The 20,836-nt window shown below is 30.9% G+C and overlaps 4 protein-coding genes across 4 annotated transcripts; 2 read left to right on the forward strand and 2 right to left on the reverse strand.

The window, feature by feature from the left end:
- Window positions 1-163: 163 nt before the first annotated feature.
- On the forward strand, window positions 164-2,133 carry LOC124434753 (lysosome membrane protein 2-like). The gene is given in 2 exon segments (XM_046984652.1): window positions 164-1,583; window positions 1,586-2,133. Coding segments are annotated over 2 exon segments (1,587 nt in total). The 5' UTR covers window positions 164-280; the 3' UTR covers window positions 1,870-2,133.
- Window positions 2,134-2,580: 447 nt separating this feature from the next.
- Window positions 2,581-4,432, forward strand: LOC124434956 (protein phosphatase PTC7 homolog). The gene is made up of 5 exons (XM_046984912.1): window positions 2,581-3,005; window positions 3,196-3,375; window positions 3,463-3,661; window positions 3,739-3,862; window positions 3,944-4,432. Exons 1-5 carry the CDS (start codon window positions 2,765-2,767, stop codon window positions 4,139-4,141), a joined length of 942 nt encoding a protein of 313 aa, XP_046840868.1. The 5' UTR covers window positions 2,581-2,764; the 3' UTR covers window positions 4,142-4,432.
- Window positions 4,433-8,778: 4,346 nt separating this feature from the next.
- On the reverse strand, window positions 8,779-10,155 carry LOC124434907. The gene is made up of 4 exons (XM_046984838.1): window positions 9,776-10,155; window positions 9,441-9,497; window positions 9,151-9,321; window positions 8,779-9,017 (listed from the first exon to the last, which is right to left on the reverse strand). The coding sequence occupies exons 1-4, from the start codon at window positions 9,800-9,802 to the stop codon at window positions 8,844-8,846; spliced, it is 429 nt and encodes a 142-aa protein (XP_046840794.1). The 5' UTR covers window positions 9,803-10,155; the 3' UTR covers window positions 8,779-8,843.
- Window positions 10,156-12,101: 1,946 nt separating this feature from the next.
- LOC124435325 lies at window positions 12,102-13,319 on the reverse strand. Its single transcript, XM_046985261.1, has 5 exons — window positions 13,289-13,319; window positions 13,059-13,213; window positions 12,812-12,889; window positions 12,586-12,732; window positions 12,102-12,463 (listed from the first exon to the last, which is right to left on the reverse strand). The coding sequence occupies exons 1-5, from the start codon at window positions 13,317-13,319 to the stop codon at window positions 12,278-12,280; spliced, it is 597 nt and encodes a 198-aa protein (XP_046841217.1). The 3' UTR covers window positions 12,102-12,277.
- Between the last annotated feature and the right edge of the window lie 7,517 nt (window positions 13,320-20,836).

Consider the following 20,836-nt stretch of genomic DNA (forward strand, 5'->3'; position numbering starts at 1 on the left):
ATAACATATATTTTAAAGTCCCAACCAATACCTCAAACAAAAATTAAGAATAATTTAAGCAAAGCAAAAAAGTTTGGTTTAGTATTCTAGTCGAGAGTGTATTTTTGTTTCAACTTATTTTATGTACTTTGGTCAGAGCCATTGCTGTGACGTTTATGTCACATGGTCATGGTCACATGATATTCCCAAATCTTCATTCTTTGATTTTGGCAAAAAATTGTGTCGCTGCATTTTAAAGTCCAAACCTCAGAAGATACGTTTGACAAGAAATTTACGAAATATGAAGAAATGTTGCGCATGTTGCGGATCCAAGATGAAATATTTTTGTACCATAATACTTCTACTAGTTGGAGGAATATTTATTGCGTTGCCTTTCGTCACACGTGATTACATCGACAAAATTATCAAAACGAAAATAGATAAAAACGTAAAAATTTCTCCTAGCTCTCAAATCTACGACGAGTGGTTGAAACCAACATTGCCAATATACTTGCAATTTTACATGTTTAGTATAGTCAATCCTTTAGAGGTTATGAGAGGAGATGTGCCGTTTGTTGTTCAAAAAGGACCCTATTCATATCGTGAAAGTCGCTTAAAATACAATATAAGTTGGGGCCATGATAAAGTGAACTATAATCAGAGAACACGTTATAAATTTGATCCAAGTACGTCATGTTCCACTTGTGATCCTCACATAGATATGGTAAGATCCCTCAATATTCCATATAATACCCTTGTGCAGAAAATTCCACCTTCTTTAAGACATCATAAGCTGTTTGACAAGTTAGTTTCCACTTTTATGTCTTACTTCAAAGAAGGTCTATTTATCAACAAAAGTGTCCACGAAGTGATTTGGGGATACAATGAACCACTGTTTGATGATTATGATGAATTTAGAAAAGATCTTGAGAAAATTTTTGGCAAGAAGTTAGTTGATAATTGGTTGCCCAAAGTACCAGCAATTTTTGCATTGCAGCAAAATCCTAATGTTGATGGATATACAACTGTAAACACTGGTAGTAGTGATGTTAACTTAGTTGGTCAGTATGAACAGTGGAAGGGTAATGAAGGTCATCTTCATATATGGAAATCAGCAACTGCTAATATGATTAATGGTACAGATGGATCTCTTTACAAGCCTGCTTTATCAAAGCATGACATTCTCTACATTTTTATTATTCAGTTATGTCGCTCATTGAATGTAATCTATCTTGATAAGCAGACTGTTAAAGGAATTAATGGTTATCGTTTTAGACCACCTAAATATTTGTTTGAAAGTGGAAACATCAATCCAAACAACAAAGGTTTTTGTACCCCTAATTGTCTACCATCAGGATTATTAAATATCAATGGTTGTGTACCTTTCAATGCACCCATCATTGTCTCATCACCACATTTTCTCCATGGAAACAAATCTTTATTGCAGGAGGTTCATGGATTAAAACCTGTTGAAGAAAAACATGACACCTTTTTAACTTTAGAGCCTCATACTGGTATTTTGTTACGAGCATCAAAACGGATCCAATTTAATATTCATGTAGTTCCACTTGCAGGTTTTAAAGATTTGGAAAATGTCAAAGCAGTGAACATCCTATTATGTGGATAAATGAACATGTTGAGATAGATTCTGCTAATGCTGAAAAATTGAAGAAAGATGTTCTCAGAAATATTGAAATAGTTAAATGGGTTGGATATGGACTCATTATACTTGGTGGTATCATGGTTCTCATTGCTTTCATTTTGGTTCTTCGTTTATGTTGTGCATCAAATGATGGTAAGCAAATGAAATTAATTGCAGAAAATGGAGAAGGGGATTTACATGATGAAAGTGGATATCCAAACTCTACATTGATCAATGCATCTACCTAGGGAAATCATATCTTCTATTATTGATTGAAGAGAAAATTAAAATATTTTTGGGATAGCAAATGTTTCATTTCACCTTTGTGAAATGAGCTAGATAAACAACTTACTTTTAAATTCTTAAAGATTTTAAATAAATATATATAGTGAATAAATCATGTCCCTTTCTTCTCTCTACACACATAGGTAGGATTATCGAATGGTAATATAATTGTATTACACAAAGTTTCAGCCTGAATGTTAAGTTTTTAAAATATATTTTGCATTTTATATGAGTTTTGAGGCTATTCAATACTTTACCAGTGTTAGTTGTATAATATCAAAAAATTGTGTAACTTTCTGGGTCTTTGTTTAAAGTTTGTTTGCTTCTATAGTTTAGATTGTTGTGACTAAATATTTAGAAGTTTTTTAGATAGTCATATGTTAGTGAAGACATTTATGGATTTGCTACAGGAAAGATCTCATTTGTGGTGGTTTTTATTTGTGCATGGCTCATATTTTGACATCTTCATTGAAAGTGCCTCTGGTGTTCTAAACTATTTGCATCTTTTACCTTTAGTAACTTTGTTTTGTTTCTATAGATAAGCTATTAATTTGTTTTGATAACACTTGTTGGACAATTGCCTGTTGTCCCTCTTGCTCAGATTGTAAATCATGCGAAATGTCGACATAAATGACAATCTATCGCCTATTTTGTCGGGATTTGGGCGATAATTCCTATTCGACGATAAGTGCGACTCAAACATGAACTCAAAGTAGCAAATAAAAATTTTATCATGGCCGTAAGAAGTAAGAATTATGCATTGAATTATGTACTAATAGTCGTTCAACTTTGAATGATTTTTGAACGTTTAACATTGAAGTAAGTAATTTTATAAAAATAAAATGCACTAATTGGGTCATGGCTTTGCAGTCTCCTTTGGTTTATGGACGGGTCTTAGCTTCTCAAATCCGTCAAGCTATTCCAAATCTTTTGCGACTGGAAAATCAACGATCCGTCGCTTGTAGCAATTCACGGAGATACACAAAATTAATTACCGCCTATTGTGGCTTCTCGAAAAACCTACTGCCTTCAAAAAAAAATCGATCTTTTGGAGAAGATGCATTTTTCATAACGGAAGATAAAGTGAGGAATGTGTTAGGTAAGTAAAGTGTGATATACATATCACATCATTCATGTTGTTTAAGCTAAAGTTTGAACTAAAAGATGTCTTGTTTTCAAGTTATATTATTTTGTGCCATTTTTATCTTAATTTGCAAAGCGCGAAACAATTGTAAAACTACATATGACACAAACTGCTCTTTATAACAGACAATATTACATTTGTTTAGGAGTTGCAGATGGTGTTGGAGGTTGGAGGAATTATGGAATAGACCCATCTTTGTTCTCAAGTGCATTAATGGAGAATTGCAAAAATTTAATAGAGCAAGGCTTGTTGAATGATCCATCTCCAATTGAAATTATGAAAGAAGGTTATCATGAGATATTTGAAAATAAAGAACCATTGTTTGGTATGGTGAAACAACTGGTCAAAAATTTCCAAAATGATTTTGAATTTTTAATAATTATGAATTTCCACAATCTTTCATATCTTTCAGGAAGTACAACTGCTTGTATTGCTGTCTTGGATAAGAAGAACAGTTTATTGCACTCTGCAAACCTTGGAGATTCAGGATTTCTTGTTATTAGAAAGCAAAGTGTGATTCATTCATCAATGGGTCAACAGCACTACTTCAACACTCCTTATCAACTGGCTATACCTCCACCAGAATGTGAAGGAAATGTTATACAAGACGAGTATGATTAAGTTTTGTTTTGCTTCGTTCTTCCAAATCTCCCAAAAAATTCTATCACAAGTGCACATTTGTTTTTAGCTTAGAGTCAGCAGAGGAAAGATGTTTTCCTGTTGAGGAAGGAGATGTTGTTGTCATGGCAACTGATGGATTGTTTGATAATTTGACTGAGTCACAAATTCTTGATGAGATTTCAAAGTTGAAGGTAGTTATGTCAATTTTTTGTGTCAATGTCAATTTGGCCTTTTACTTGTTTTGACCATATTGTTTTATATTTAAAATTTAGGACCATCAATTGTGCTCAGTTCAATCAGTTGCTGACTCCTTGGCAAACCTTGCAAGCTCGTTATCATATGATCCAAATTATTTTTCGCCATTTGCTAAGCAAGCAAAGGAAGAAGAAGGGATAGAAGCAGTGGGAGGGAAGCCTGATGATATTACTGTACTTGTAGCTATAGTATGTTTAGCAGCAACTCCAGTATAGTTTGTTGAGAGAAAAGATAATCATTTAGGTTGCCCATGTCAACACTATCGAGAGAGGTAAAGATTGTTGGGAGGTAAGGCTGGACCTTATGCCATTTATTGGGAAGACGCTTTGAAAATAGTTCTTTGATTTATTTGATTTGAACACAATTTTCATGCATTTATATTTAAGGTATGAATTGCTGCTTGTAAATGGTTTCAAATATTTTTAAAAATTTAAAGGGAATGCAGTTTGATACTTTGATTATTGTATGCAGTTTTATAAAATAATTTTTAGAAAGTGTGGTATGAATCTAGTCCATCTAGTTTTTTTAGTAAAAAAATTGAATTCTATAAGATCTTGAAACTTGGATACGTGACGTTGAAGCCATGCTGGTGTTTTGTATAAAAGCTGTGAATAAGGATGTTACCAGCCTTGGGGCTCATCTGTTGGTGTAGATGTACATCTGTGGGCCTAGGTGTGCATCTGGGGTCCAAAATAATCATTTGAGCAGGCTTTCCATGATTGCTGTAACGAAACTTGGTTTACCATGGCGTTTAATACCGCGATGGTAGTTTTAAGCTCGTTTCTCTAAAGAGATTTTATAGTAACTTGAGCTTTCTTAACTATTGTAGTAAAAACATTGATTTTTATTTGAGATACGTTTACCCAGATGAATGATGTAGACATAATAACATAGAACAAATAATTGTGGACTCTAACGATTGCTTTGAATCTTCAATAAATTTTTGGTTATGGTTACTTTTCAACAGCATTGATGTGCAAAGTACCATTACAGTTATAAAACACCCTTAAAACATTGCAAATTTTTAGACGTTTTAATGGTTTGGAACTTTGGAGGTAATACGTCTACAAATACGTCACAAGTTTTTAATGCTCATAATTCTAAAAACTTAGTTCACGATTTGGCAACACTGTTAAATAATGGACGACCTGTCATCATACATAATCATTATGGTACATATATATGATGATTCGTGTTTAGTTTGAATTAAAGGAACAAGAAGGAACAGAAAATTTCCCGCCAATCTCGCATCTTGCAATCTAATTGGGTGATTTACACCAATGGCAGCCTGAATTAAACTAGTGTCAATCACTCATTTCTGGATGCATTTCCGGTGAAGACGCAAACTCCTTCAGTTAGTACAATTCTTCAAGAAGACCTTATGTCTATAAAATTTTGGCGACAATTTCGAAGATTTACCGCAAAAAGAAAAAGAATTGATAAAACTGTCTTTAATCCGATGAAAGGTATTGACTTTCTTGTTTAGAGAATTTTTTGTTGTTATTTCGTTGTATTTATGTGGTCAATAGCGCCTTTGAAGGAGCGTGGCGATGAAAGTTCGTCATATTATCCCTTTGTTTTACCCTTTCTTGAACGTTTTGGAATGCTTGGAGAAGAGACTTGTTCATTTTTTCCACGTTTTTAGCAGGTACTTGTGACTACTTCCATTCGACTTGCTCCGGCTTGCCCAACAAGCTCACACGTGCAAAGACGGTCCCATTTCAACGCTAACAAACAACAAACTTAACGGGAAATGAAGAATATCAACTGAAATTACTTAAAGGTAGGACGAGAACGAATATTTTCTTTGCTTAGTTGAAGTTAAAAGATGAAAATACGAAAAGTTTTTTGGGGTATGCATATTCTATCGTATTGTATAAACAAATTTGGCGCCAGTTTTTTCACCGCGCACAATACCGGAGACTGGGTGCAAATTTTATTTTCAAAAATCTCATGATAACCTTCTTTCATAATTTCAATTAGAGATGGATCGGTCAGCGGCCTTACTCTATTTAGTTTTTACTATTGTCCATTAATGCACTTGAGAACAAAGATGGGTCTATTCCATAATTCCTCCAACCTCCAACACCATCTGCAACTCCTAAACAAATGTAATATTGTCTGTTATAAAGAGCAGTTTGTGTTATATGTAGTTTTACAATTGTTTCGTGCTTTGCAAATTAAGATAAAAATGGCACAAAATAATGTAACTTGAAAACAAGACATCTTTTAATTTAAACTTTAGCTCAAACAACATGAATGATGTGATATGTATACCACTCTTCACTTACCTAACACATTCCTCACTTTATCTTCCGTTATGAAAAATGCATCTTCTCCAAAAGATCGATTTTTTTTTAAGGCAGTAGGTTTTTCGAGAAGCCACAATAGGCGGTAATTAATTTTGTATATCTCCGTGAATTGCTACAAGCGACGGATCGTTGATTTTCCAGTCGCAAAAGATTTGGAATAGCTTGACGGATTTGAGAAGCTAAGACCCGCACATAAACCAAAGGGAACTGCAAAGCCATGACCCAATTAGTGCATTTTATTTTTATAAAATTACTTACTTCAATGTTAAACGTTTAAAAATCATGCAAAGTTGTAACATAATTCTTACTTCGTACGGCCATGTTACAGTTTTCATTTGTTGCTTCGAAATATTTACCTTAAATTCATTGGTAAATCAAGTATTGTTTATTGAGAAAGTTTTTGTAACCACGACAAAGCATTTTGAACAGACAATTCGGGATTTGTGATAAATTGTACGATATAATCAAACAATTGAGACTAACACAAAGAACGACGGTTTGTTTGAAAATTTTTATTTACGTGTTCAATATTTTCTGCTATATTGTGCACAAGTAAATCTTACGATGAAAAATTGATCTCGATACTTATGTAAACTACTGAACAATAGAAATATAATACGTATATATATGTTGTCTAATTGTTTTTGTGTTGCATAAAGTACGAACTTTGAACGATAGTTAAATTGCATTAACTCGTGCACAAAATGCATGGAATATGCTGCTTCGTCATATCGTGTGATGATATCATACGTTTTGTCGAACAATGGTTTGAAAACTTTCCGAATTTATGTTTGTGTCAAACACTATGTTGGGAAAATTTATTTGTTGTGTATTGTCAACCAAAACTCCCTGTTTAGCTTAATCAACTTATTAAAATTTTGTCAAGAACTTACGATTTATCAACCGATGTACATTCACAGTTGCTGTTCTTTACCTAACGGTTGCTGCCATCAATATTGATCCAATATGTATTTAAATTATGTTAAACTTTTTTTGCTTATAAACTATGGTAACTGCTTACAAAACATACAACTCTAAGAGATTTTGCTCGAAAAAATAATTTCATAGTGTTCCTTTTTTTAAATAACTTCTTTCTGTGTGTTAGGAATGATCAATTGATTACATTACAGATACCATGGATGATATCATATATGTTATGTGGAGTACATTATGGATATCATGGATCATATCATGGATTAAATCACATATATTATCGATTAAATGTTATGAAGTACATTGTATGGATATTATTCCTTATGCTGTCGATGTAGTGGAATGTACCATAGATATCATGAACTACATCAAAGACATATTTTACATATGGACATCGTGGTTTATATCATGGACATCGTGGTTTATATCATGGACATCGTGGTTTATATCATGGACATCGTGGATTATATCATGAGTGTAGCGAATATTGATTACGTCATGGATGACGACGATGAAGGTGCAACATTTATGTTTACTTAATATCTTGGTGATCAACATTAACAGGAAAATAATTGACCAATGGCCGAGTTGTAAAGCAAAGTTATTGGTTCTCTTGATTCCTGTTAGTGCTAATAGATATTTCTTATTATTTTTATGTCATGTCATGGTTGCTGTACAACACAGTGCTTATCAGCGCGAACATTAGCTAGAAAATGACCGTACATCTTGCATTGCTCAAAAGCTTTTACCAAGTTATAGTGTCGTGTGAGAATACTAAGCTTCTGTTTACTTGTCTCATGTCAATGTCTAAAAGTCTGGGCATGAAAAACTGTCTAAGAAACTGATAAAGTTCGTCTGTTTTAAGTTGAATTTTTTGATCACCAAGATACATTGAAATAAGCGCGAGCCTCCTTAAGTTTGGTTGTGATTTTAATATTCTAAGCATCAAAGTTTTGAAACAGTCAGATATTTAAAAAAATATGGTTTTTGTTCACTGTTCCGTCAAATGGCCCATTGAATGTAAATCCTTTCAGCGAATTTTAGTCAGAATTTTATTGATAAATTCATTGTCATTTTGACAGGAAACACAAATTAATCATCTTTTAAAAGAGTTTTTGCTCTTCACTGCATTTATGACTTTCTAGCGAGGTTTTATGAAGAACACAATATAATTTGTTCGTCCAACCGATAAATTGATCTCGGTTTAGTTCCGTATAAATAGATTGCAAAGGCAATATCATACATGCTCGTCACAAGTGTTGTTTCGTCCGTATTGTTTAATAGTTAACACTTTGAAAGCGAACGGACGCTTCACATCATGCAAGTATTATTGCACAAAGTTTCACATTTATAATCATGAGCTTAGATTTGATAAGACATTATTACGCAGTAAAATTTTAAATGTCTTAAATTTCCCTTAAAAATGTACAAATAAGCTATTGAGATACCAAATATGACCAATATAATAACTTTTGTAATTCTTGAATGATTAAATTGCACTTTGACTTCAGTTACAAAAATGTAATTTCGTATATGTAAACATTGACGTAATAATCGATTCGCATTGTCAAATTTAGAAATATTTTATTTAAATATAAATTCCCCATTAGAAAAACTTATAAAGTTTACTTTCTAACATTGCTAACAATGACATTGTTTTTGCTTTTATTAATCAACCGTTCTTTGACAAGATCTTTACCATACTATCGTAGAAACTAATCGAATACAACAGCTCAATTTGTAGACACTGAAACAATTTTATCGCGCTCTTTCTTGATTGATTGTATGTGAGGTTAAATTTTACATTTTTCTTTTTCCCTGCAACGTTGTTCGGCATATGCCTTGTCTAAAAAAATAGTGTATCTGTTCTAAACTGTTTTACAAAAATAAAAGAAATTTATGTGGGTTTTTTACATAAGTTAGCAGATATGTATCAATAAGTTAATATTACACTATTATCGAATTCGTTTTATACCTACCATATATATCGCAGTTTTAACAATGTCTTTGATTTTTGATTTGAGATGTTTCACTTCATCAAACGACAGTGGAATCTTTTTTGGTTGCTTTTGTATGTCCACATTTACTTCATTCAACATTTTGTAAAATATGATAAATTTTTGTTTTCTTTGGTTTAACTTATCTATTTCCTACAAACACGAGAACACTTTATTATACTTCTTCGGCAGTACGGTGAAAATATTGCTTAAACTTGCCTAAGTGCTTACTATGTGTAATGTTTAACATTTTTCTAATGTGTTTGACTTACTGTAAGGTTTAATGGTGTAATGGAAATTGAACACACTGGCTTTCCTCCTTTTGAACCCTTGAAATTCAGAGAAGTCATTTGAAAACGGTACATTTTTTATTTAACTATACCACCCCCACCAATACTGGAGCATAGAAAGAACAAGAATTCGACGGGTGTTATCGTTTCAAAAATGTTTACGGAAACCATTGAGTATTTTTACAACCACGATAACTCCAGGTAATAGAATATGGAACTTTGAAGATAATACATGAATGAATAATTTAAAGTCATCGATAAATCTAATATAGAGTGATGTCGATTTGTTTTTGTTTAAAATGATAACACATACTAACCAAGCTTTTTATAGCTTTCGAGCACATTTTGTGAGCTAATTTTGCTGTTTCGAGGAGATTTTTGTATTTAAGCAATCTTTCATTGTTGCTTAAGTATTGCCCCTTTAGTCCAATTATATTTAATGTTGTCAAGATGTAAATGATACTTTTCACCTTTACGTAAAGCTCTAAAAACAATAGCGTGATAAGAATATGATAAGTTTAACTGAAATAAAAATGATTTCTCATGGTAATTGCTATAAAATAGCTCATACATCCAAATCATGAACAAATTCAGGACGAGGATACGTAATGTTTAGAGGGACTTCCCCAATTCTCCTAACTGTTAATTATTTACTATTTTTTGTAAGTATTTGGGGTTTCCCCTAATTGTTTAACGTGCTGAGTGATAAAAATGTACAATTGTACATGTAATGTAATAACGTTTTGTAACACGTGTTGTACCATTGAAAATATATTTTCTATTTTCTATATTTTATGCGATATTTTATAGTCACATGGAGTAATTGTAACTTTTAAAAATAATCACAACGTTTGGTGATTGATGTTACGTGGATTTTGCTAAATAAGGTAATGTTATTCTCTTTCATCCTGATAAAAACTTGTTTTAGATAAAAACTTGTTTTAAGAGTCTTTTTAGACTATGAATATCAAAAATAACATTTATATCTAATACAAGATAACGTAGTTTTAAAGTATTTTTATTGCAATGTTGTACACTGTCTTACCTTGAAAATTCATTTTAATCTTCAATTCTCTTTTCTTTCTCTCTATAATTTCTCTGTTCTAATGATGTCTTAATCTTACCTTCTCATTGCTTTGTTTTATATAACCATGTTAGTTTCGTAGGTACCGGATGTTTTACAATAATTGGTAAAAATTGATCTAAAATTAGGGCATTTTCACTTTTCTGTGTGTTTTTTGTGTTTGTGGTAAGTTTTCAAACTGAAGTATGTGTTTTGTTCTCAATATATTAATTTTGTGTCAAAAGTTACAAAATTTCTTCTATTAAAAATATTTACTTTTATTGCTACATTATGTTTCAATGTTATGTAAGAGAATGCTTCTGCAATTTTAGTACAACACCATTCAAAGTTGTGAAAAAGACTATAATAACTGCATTCTTTTTAATCAAATGTTCCAGGGGATTTTTATGCATCGTTTTATTCATTTCGCATTGATATCATCAAATGTTTGTGACTTCCTGAACGCTTTGTGAATATATACAATGTTCTTCATCAACATGGTAAATATTGCTACGAGATTGGATCAACTAACAGATTGAGAGGAACTTAATCATTTGAAGTATTGTATGAAGTTACTCTTTTGTTGTTTTTATTAAGCTTTGCAGTTAAAATTTTGTTGATACATTATCCTCTAAACATGAAAAATTCTTAACCCAATCTTTATAAAGTTCTATATCATAATTTATTTTGATAGCAATATTATGAAACAAAGTAAAACTTCAATGTTTTAAAACCCAATTGTCTCAGCTAAACATTATCAAACTATTTTCAAACTAATGTATGCGCTTGCAGTAACTCCAATGCAATAGTTCTCAAATTATTCATTATTATTTTCTAACATTCAAAAAGTTATTGATCTAACTGAATATTTAAACATTATTGGATGATTTGAACAATTTTGTTGATCCTTGAGCAGCTAATTTATAAGTCTTGGAAATTAAAAGCTATCAGCTAGTGTGAATATCGCAGTTTTTGTTGAAATTACTTAATTTTTGTCAGAAAGTCAGTTATCCTTCTGATAAGTTTTCTTTGTTAATGCCAATTAACTAATGAGCGCTTAGCTAGACAAACAGAACCTACACGTCAAACTTTTTATTGTCGGTTTCAAAACTTTTGCATCTTAGCGTTTTTATAGGATTGTTTATTTTTGAAGGTATTTTTGTTATTTCGTGACACGAATGATCTTGTCGCACTAATGAAAACGACATTTTGTTTTCAATAAAATGATTATGTTAACGTTATTTTCTTCATCGTTCTGTTTTCTTCAGTCAATGAAATTTTCTTCATCGTTATAATAATTCTTCTACATTCATGGAAAAAAATTCATGAATAAAATAAAGCTTTCTTTGAATCTTTTTGGTTTGTTTATATTCGTAGGAAAGTGAAAGATCATTTTGGTAGGGTAACTGCATGTATTATTGTCTCAACTATACGCCACTAATTTTTGGTTTTCCCCATAATTATTTATGCTTGAAAAATCCACCTTAACGTGGGCGACAATGCCGGTTTCTTTCATTTCACTGCTCAAAACATCTACACATTACAGCTATTGATATTGAAAAAGCAAGAGACTGTATACGTTCCTTCCATGTATTTTTATTTCGTTCTTATTTGTATGTATAATTTTAATAATTTTTTTGATGACATTTAGACTGCAAATTTTGTCGATGTGAAATCAAATACTCTAATAATATCGTTACAATTAATTTATGCATAGCATCTACTTTCCACTATTTTACATTTTGAAATATTCGTTTTAACAAGCGGAAATGATACAATTTTTTATTTTGAAACGTTTTCTCATTTGAAGAATACGAACATGTACTTTGCGTAGTATCTGGATTTTTGTTCCGTGTATGCTGCTCTTTGAACTGGATTTAGTCATTGTCATGGTATAAGATAAATTCTCTTGAATATTAGTCGGTAACTGCATTTCTTCTTGCTGTAAAAGATGGATTGTAGATGTATTTTCATAAAACCAGACACAATTTTTTTCTTTTGTTATTTGTATATAGAACAATTATTAATTTGGACCATCAATGGCCTGTAACAAAAATATCTGACCGTGTTTTTGATCCAATATCTGAGAAGTCTTGCTCTCCAGCTAACTTTTTTGATTTTTGTATTACATTTCACGCTTCTGAAGTTTCTTTTGATGTACTGAACGTGAAATTTTATTCTATTTGACATCTCTTGAAGAAAATCTTCAGTCTAAAATAGATTATATCATGGATGACAAACTTTCATTGTTGGTATTTGATAATACATTATCTCTATACTTTTCTCTTACTGTTAAATTAAATCGTAGTGCACGAGGAAAATAAATTTTCATCTTTGTTCCTGGATTGTTACAGAGGCCGCCTTTACACTTGAAAATTAGATTTAAGTTAAAATATAATTAATACAAAAAATGATGTGATTTTACGCGATATTCAACAGCAAAAGTTTGTAATGTAATTACTTCATTTTTAAAATGAAGTGATTGTAATGTTATACCAAACCAAAATATTCAACGACCAATATTTTGAATTAATTACCTCGTCTTTTAAACACGTTTTCAAATTACCAATAAGTTTACTTAGACCTTTAAGTTCTTTTGAAAAGTTTTTACATCGGCTTCTTTCGTCAATAATACATTTCCCAAGGCAACATCCAAGAAGACTGATTGCAATGAATGTTAAAAAATACGATCCTGCTGGGAAAGTAAACTTTTTTAAGAAATAAAATACCATTTATAATATAACAAAAGCTTATCCCGAAACTTTACCTGACATATTTGTAAGAATAATTTTAGCCATTTTAAAGCAATTTATTTTGCTCGGTAGTATGATTTAAAGTACAACTAGTGAAACTGTCTGGATTTTAAATTCAATTGTCATATTTATATTTTTGTACTAAGCAATTATCTATAAAGTAAAACCCCTTTCTTTTGTCGACTCGTTTACTTCCTTATAGCTTCAAAATCTATTAAAAAAATCATTGACGTAGCTACGTCTTGCCACATCATTCGATTTAATAGCAGCAATTATCAAATTCTTTACTGTTCAATCGCAAACCAAAGCTATCGCAATTCTTTGTTGTACTTTGTACTTACCTTTCGTTCAACATGTACTGTAATTTTGTGATCCGTAATGAAATTCAATTTGTGCTGCTAAAATTGGTTTAATACCACATTTATTTCAAAGAATATTGTGTCTCTTATAGATAGTTATGTTCTTTTAAGTCAAGAATTTTACTGTTTTGACGTATTTTACACAGGGAAATAGAAATTGTTCTATTTAATGCTTTTATTTCCGCAATGGTTTTAACAATCTTTGATGCCTCATTTACTATAGAAAAATTGTTTTTATAAAGAAATTTGTAAACATTATCAAAATAATTCATCATAACAAACTTATTAGGTTAAATGTATATAACACAATAATGTATTGATGATTTAATCTATATTTTGAAAAGATATGTGTTTTGATCGTTTGTTATAGTTTTATAGTTATATTTCGTAATAAATTTTAATCATTTCTGTAAAAAAAGTTAAGCATATCAAAACATATTGTTTTCGCATTGGATTTTTCAAGTTTTCAGTAAATGATGATTTCAAATATAAGTGATGTATTGTCTTGTAGTTGTCATGTTAAGAATACAGGGAACTTTCTTGTTGCTAAGCAATTATTAAAATCGTTATGACTTGACATTTTTTACAAATGTTGAAAAAAAAACAATTTTTTTATCTTAAAATATTGTATATTGATTTTTTTACGTTTTATCAATTTTCTGCGTGATATAGCATTTACTTTACTTAAAACATTTATTTTATTCTCACCTTGTTGAAAACACTATAATACGATGGTTCATTTGAGTTGAATTTTATATAATACTAGTAATAATAATAATGTTTTATGTATTTCTCTGTGGTGCTTGAACAGATTCTTTTGATGTAAAATCAATATGCTCAATTATACGATAAAAGTAATTCCAATGCATTTCTTGTCTATTAATATTAATATTATGTTTTTGAATTAATAGTTAGATGTTAAAACGGACGAGTCATTGACAGAATGAGCGCCTTCAAGCAATGAGGTAAGTTTTTGACGTAAGTTTTTGAGCGCCTTTAAGCAATGACGTAAGTTAATGACGTAGCAATGGCTGCTCGTGGTCCTTCAAGAACAGGGTGCCCCTCACCAAAAAAGTCTGACAAGATAAACATGTTCTTAATAATCATGAATACAATACAATATTTAACTGGTTTTTAACTAAAATACAGAAAATACCAAATATAAAGCTTTCAATTTACTACCAGGAATACAAATTCACGAATGACTTTAATGTGAAATATTCAGTGCTTAAACTTGCCCAAATATGAACCTACTTTTTTATGTTCATAAATAACATCCTTTAGGGCGCCCCCTTACATACTGATTGCATGACTGCCCGTGGCTCTGTCCACCCAGAGCTCATAGCAGTTACACCACTGGCTTCAAGACTTTTGGTGTATCATCAATGAACTTACTTCTTCAATGGCGTTTAGGAGTCCTAAGGCCTGGACTACAGTAATTATGACTGTGGTTTTGAATTAGCTCAATCATATATCTCTAGAGCTCATGAGGGGACAGGCCACTTAGGTTTACTCATATTATATAAAGACTGAGGTGTTCTGTAAATTAATAATGCTGCAAGTCTTATCCAAAACTTATGAATGATCAGACATTAAAAATTTTACATTTAATGTGAATTAAGTGCAGGCTTAAGGAGTATGAATGTGAGTGTATATTTTTAACTTCACTGAAGACAGAAGACAGCTAGGCTTTCTAAAGGGCTGATTATATGAGCCCGGTAACCGGGATTCAGCAAAGCGTTAAGTCATTTTTGGCAAAGGTTAAATACTTCACAACAAAAAATTTATTTGTGCAATTTCTCAAAACCTTTAAAATGAAAGCAAATAATGTAGCCTGATTTGAAAACTACAAGTAAAATGACTTATAACGCTCAAGAAAAGGTTGCAAGTGTTGCACTTGAAGTTTCTGCTCGTTTCAATGTCTCAAAATTATTTCACGCCTCGCTGAATCCCGACTACCGGGCTCATGTGAACAGCCCCTAACAACTGACAGTTAGTGAGAATGCAACATGATCCTATGCTACTGTCTTAAATCTTAAGCAATTTTTTATTTAGTGAATCGGTAAAATTGTTTAGCTGTTATATGGTATATTTTTTAACTTTATGGTCATATAAATACACTTATATATGACTCCTTATGTATGTGTAAAATCTTGAGAAAAACGTGTGAAGATTATATTTCGATATTTTCTGAATTATTTTTTCGCCAATAAGCTTGGGCAAAGACTTCATTCTTCATTCGTGAGAGGGAATTTTCAGTTTTGACTGCAAAAAATTAGTTCAGGAGCTCTAAGGCATGCGTTTCAAAAAAATTTAGAGTTTTGACAACGAAAAAAATAATAACAAAACAGCAGCAAAAGTGATAATTTATGTCATTCTGGAATGTGATTTATTCGAACGGTTTCTGAAACTTTTAAACTTGTGCTGTAAGCTTAATTCTGAAACGTGGATCTTAGGAACGTGATAGTGTTAATGTTGAGGCTGATATTGTCGTCATTTTATCACAAAGGTTTCGAAAAACCTTGAAAGCAGGGCATATGGAAAATTGATAATTGTAGGGTGTGTAGGTCTCATATTCATATGCATTTTTGATCTATATAAAACAATGAAATTCATAGAAGCTTAATACAGCATGTCATGCATATATGAACTTGATTTTCGCTTTTTCTACAGCCCTGCTTGAAAGATAAAATTAGATATATGACATGTGGTATATTAAAGTGCTGTGAGAAATAAAAAGTCATGATGATATAAACAAGTATAAACAAGTATTACACTCCCTCCAACACACAAAACATTTCTCGTAGGATTTGAATGTATTATAAAATTGGTCTTGTATTGAACTGGGAAGGACTTATATCCCAGTTCTCTTTGTGACTCTGCTAATGTATCACAGCATTCTTAATGTGATAAAAATCGTTTATTCATATAAAAGTTTTGCATATTCAATACTACAGTTGCAATAAGACATGAACACTTTCTACTCGTAGCAAATATTAAATGTTCTTTGTGCATCAAATTTCTACCTTATAATAATATCATTTAATGTATTTGATGCATTGCATCTACTTTCCATCATTTCGTGAGAAATCTGCATCTAAAAAACTTGTGTTAACAAGCCGAAATGATACATTTTTTAATTTTAAAACGTTCTTTCATGTACGAAATATCAACGTGCGTATTTTGCAGTATTTGGAATTTTGCACCGTATATTCTGCTTTGTGAAATCGGTTTAATCATTGTCGTAGTTTGTGATAATTTCCCCTGAATATTGGTCGGTAAACCCATTTCTTTTTGCTGTAAAAGGAGGATGTATACATATTTTTATAAAACATAGCTTGTGTTCTATGGTTATTTATACATAAAACAGACATTAATCTGGACTGTCAATGGCTTGTAACAAAATATCTTACCGTTCTTGTGATCCAATATTTGAGAAGTTTTGCTTTACACTTGATCTTTTTTATTTCTGTATCACATTTCACATTTTGAAAGTTTTTTTTAATATTCTGACAGTGAAATTTTATTCTATGTGACATTTGTTGAAAAAAATCTTCCACCTAAAATGGATTATGTGATGTATGGCAAATTGTCATTGTTGATATTTGATCATAAAGTATCTATATACTTTTTCTCTTACTGTTAAATTAAATGGTAGAGTACGAGGAAGAGCAATTTTGATCTTCGTTCCTGGATTATTGCAGAGACGACTTTTACACTTGAAGATTAGATTTAAGTTAAAATATAAATAAATTTTATGTCACACGAAGATATCCAACAAAAACAGTTTGTAATTTTATTACCTCATTTTTGTAACAGGTTTTCAAATCACCAACAAGTTTATTTAGACCTCTTAATTCTTTCAAAAAGTTTTTACATCGGCTTCTTTGGTCAGTAATACATTTCCCAAGGCAGCATCCGAGGAGACTGATTGCAATGAATGTTAAAAAATATGTTCCTGTAGCAAAACACATTTTTTTAATAAATAAAATACCATTATTGGATGATATAACAATAGTTTATCACAAGATTTTACCTGACATCTTTGTAAAAATAGGTTAAAACAATTTATTTTGCTGTTTGACTTTTGATTTAAATGCTCGTATTTATATCTTTGTATCAAGCAATTATCTATACAGAAATAACCCATTTTGGTAGACTTTTTCACTTCCTATAACTTCAAAATCTATTAAAACATTTATTGACGCACGTCTGGTCACATCGCTCAATCTAAAGCAAATTATCAAATTCTTCATTGTTTCCTTCACAAACCAAAACTTATTAAAATTCTTTGTTATTGTACTTAAGATTCGTTTCACGGTACACGTACAGTAATTTTGTGATTTGTAGTTGATAAAATTCATTTTGTGCTGCGAAAATCGGTTTTATTCCACATTTAATTCAAAGAATATTGTGTCTCTTATATATATTTATGTTCGTTTTAATCAAGAATGTTTTCTGTTTTGACGTAATTTACACAAGGAAATAGAAGTTATTTGTCAAAGTATAATTGTTCCATATTCCGCAATGATTTGAACAATCTTTGATGCATCATTTACTATAGAATAATTTTTTTTACAAAGAATACAGGATTTTTTATTTTTTCAAAGCAATATATAAAATTATTATAACTTCATATTTCTTTTATAGTATAAATTTCTAAAAAACGGTGAAAAAAAAAGTTTGCTGTTTTTCAACACTGAATATTGAAATTTTTTCACGGAATGTAAATTTTCTGCGTCATTGCATTTTCTTTATTTACAACATTTACATTCTTTCAACTTGTTTCAAACTCTGCAATACCTTGCTTCATTTGATTTCAGTTTTACATATAATACTATTAATAGTGTCATAATTTCATACTATTCATAATGTTATATGTATTTCCTTTTTGCTGCTTGAACAGATTCTTTCAGTGCTAAATCGATCTGCTCGATTGTATGATGAAAGTAATTCCTACGCTTTTCCTGTGTATTAATATTAGCATTTTTGAATGCATAGTTACTTGCTGAAACGTACGGGTCATTGAAATACAGTACAAATCAAACGCTTTCAATATTTTAAGTTTAACAGTATATTATTAATGAATTTACTTCTATGAAAAAATGTGTACGTAAGAACTTTTTGAGGGAAAAATTATGCCAGGCATCGCATGCACCATCATGGTAAAAAAGATTTCACTGCAATAAATGACATATTTAACGTGGCTCAAAACAACGGTAAACCCGAATGACTTAGTGCAAATTTATTTGTATAAAGATTTATGTCATTGGTCGACTAAAAGTGCAGTGGCTTATTTCTAAATAAGTTACTATAATATCGTTTATGACTCAACATTAATGATATTTTCACTTTAATAAAAATTTTGTTTCACTTTTAATAAATTGCATCTTTGTGAACAATGACAAGACGAAATTTTTAAAAATTTTGGGGAGGGCAGAAGCTTGGAAGCCTGTCTTAGAAACATATACTTAGAGAAATGTTGGGACGCAAAATTTTGCGTTCAAAATTGAGCAATTCCGTTTTGCACGGGAATTAAAAGGATTGTCAAACTGTTATGTGATAAATTTTTAAACCTTTTTTAAACGCAAGTTGTTTATATATGACTCCTGTTTATTTCTTAATATTATATGTAAAATATTGGAAAAAACGTGTGAGTGTTGAGCGTTGCCAAAGACTTCATTATTTAGAGGACGTTTTCAGTTTTGACTGTAAAAAGAGTACTTCAGAAGCTTTAAGAGGGCACCAGTGAACTCTATAAACAACTGGAACGATAACTTCGCCGCCATCTTTGAATAAAGTTCACTGTGGGCGAACTCCAAAAAATTTTGGAATATTGACAACAAAAAAAACAAGAACAATAACGAAATGAAAAACGTGCATATCAGCGGATAATATATAGAGTTTATATTATCATGTTTTAATTGCAAAGTTTTCGAAAAAATTTTGATAGGGTGAATAAAATCTTTCACATATAGTAATTCAACGTGTTGTGGAAAATGCAAAGTCATAGTGGTTTAAACAAGCACTACCCTCTTCGCCCTAAATACAAATCATTTCATCTAATATGAAAGAATTAGAAAATATTGGTTTTCAGTGAACGGGGAACGTATCTTCACAGTCCCCCCCTTTACACTTGAAAATTAGATTTAAGTTAAAATATAATTAATACAAAAATGATGTGATTTTACGCGATATTCAACTGCAAAAGTTTGTAATGTAATTACTTCATTTTTGAAACAGGCTGCAAAATTACGAACGAGCTTATTCAGGCCATTTAAATCTCTTAAAAACTTTTTACATCGGCTTCTTTCGTCAATGATACATTGCCAAAGGCAACATCCGACAAGACTGATTGCAATGAATGTTAAAAAAATACGATTCTGTTGAGAAAATAAATTTTTTTAACAACGAAATACCATCTATACTGTAACAACAGCTTATCGCAAAATTTTACCTGAGATCTTTGTAACAATAAGTTTAGCGATTTTAAAAAGGTTTATCTTTATCGACAATATGATTTTAAGTACAACAAGACAAATGGGAATATTGTAAATTTTCATTCAAATTCTCATATTTATATCTTTATATTAAGGAATTATCTGTACAGTAAAACTCCATTTCTGATAGACTTGTTCACTTCGTAATAACTTCAAAATCTATTAAAACATTTACTGAAGTAATTTTTACTGTACTCTGTCATTATGTAATTGGTTGTAAAATTTATTTTGTGTTGCGCAAATTGGTTTTAAACTACATTTACTTTAAGGAATATGGTGTGTCTCTAATATCTATATATGTTTGTTTTAGTCACGAACTTTACTGTTTTGGCGTAATTTACACGAGGAAATAGAAAGTATTTCATCAAGACTATACAAGAGTTCTTAAATACAATTCTTTCATTTTCCGCTTTTGTAATGTCTTAAACTGTCTTTAAGTCATTAAACAGTAAATTTTATATTTTGATGAACCTCAAGGTTTTTGACGACTTCCTTGAAACAATATTTTTCCTACTTGTTTGCTGACACTAAGACTTTGTTTTAGAAAATATCGACGATCGAGATTTCACAAAACAACCCGTTTCCCTCGCATGGATCTCAGTCTTCGAGAAGATGTATTGAATACATGTTGTAGGTAATGTACAATTTATGCATGTTTATTTATAAAGCATATTTTTGTATCATCCAGTTAAGGGCATATGAA

This window comes from Xenia sp. Carnegie-2017, unplaced genomic scaffold, assembly GCF_021976095.1.
Source record: "Xenia sp. Carnegie-2017 unplaced genomic scaffold, XeniaSp_v1 HiC_scaffold_14, whole genome shotgun sequence".
Classification (NCBI taxonomy): domain Eukaryota; kingdom Metazoa; phylum Cnidaria; class Anthozoa; order Malacalcyonacea; family Xeniidae; genus Xenia; species Xenia sp. Carnegie-2017.

What these genes read in the sequence shown, in the direction of transcription:
- LOC124434956 (XM_046984912.1), top strand. Translation starts at nt 2,765, where the DNA reads ATGGCTTTGCAGTCTCCTTTGGTTTATGGACGGGTCTTAGCTTCTCAA. An exon ending in TAAAGTGAGGAATGTGTTAG is followed by an intron (nt 3,006 to 3,195) that starts GTAAGTAAAGTG and finishes ACATTTGTTTAG; the next exon opens with GAGTTGCAGATGGTGTTGGA. An exon ending in AAATAAAGAACCATTGTTTG is followed by an intron (nt 3,376 to 3,462) that starts GTATGGTGAAAC and finishes CATATCTTTCAG; the next exon opens with GAAGTACAACTGCTTGTATT.
- LOC124434907 (XM_046984838.1), bottom strand. Translation starts at nt 9,802, where the DNA reads ATGTGCTCGAAAGCTATAAAAAGCTTG. An exon ending in CGAAAGCTATAAAAAGCTTG is followed by an intron (nt 9,498 to 9,775) that starts GTTAGTATGTGT and finishes CTGAATTTCAAG; the next exon opens with GGTTCAAAAGGAGGAAAGCC. An exon ending in TTAAAACTGCGATATATATG is followed by an intron (nt 9,018 to 9,150) that starts GTAGGTATAAAA and finishes CTATTTTTTTAG; the next exon opens with ACAAGGCATATGCCGAACAA.
- LOC124435325 (XM_046985261.1), bottom strand. Translation starts at nt 13,319, where the DNA reads ATGGCTAAAATTATTCTTACAAATATGTCAG. An exon ending in AAACGTGTTTAAAAGACGAG is followed by an intron (nt 12,890 to 13,058) that starts GTAATTAATTCA and finishes CTAATTTTCAAG; the next exon opens with TGTAAAGGCGGCCTCTGTAA. An exon ending in CACTACGATTTAATTTAACA is followed by an intron (nt 12,733 to 12,811) that starts GTAAGAGAAAAG and finishes AATCTATTTTAG; the next exon opens with ACTGAAGATTTTCTTCAAGA.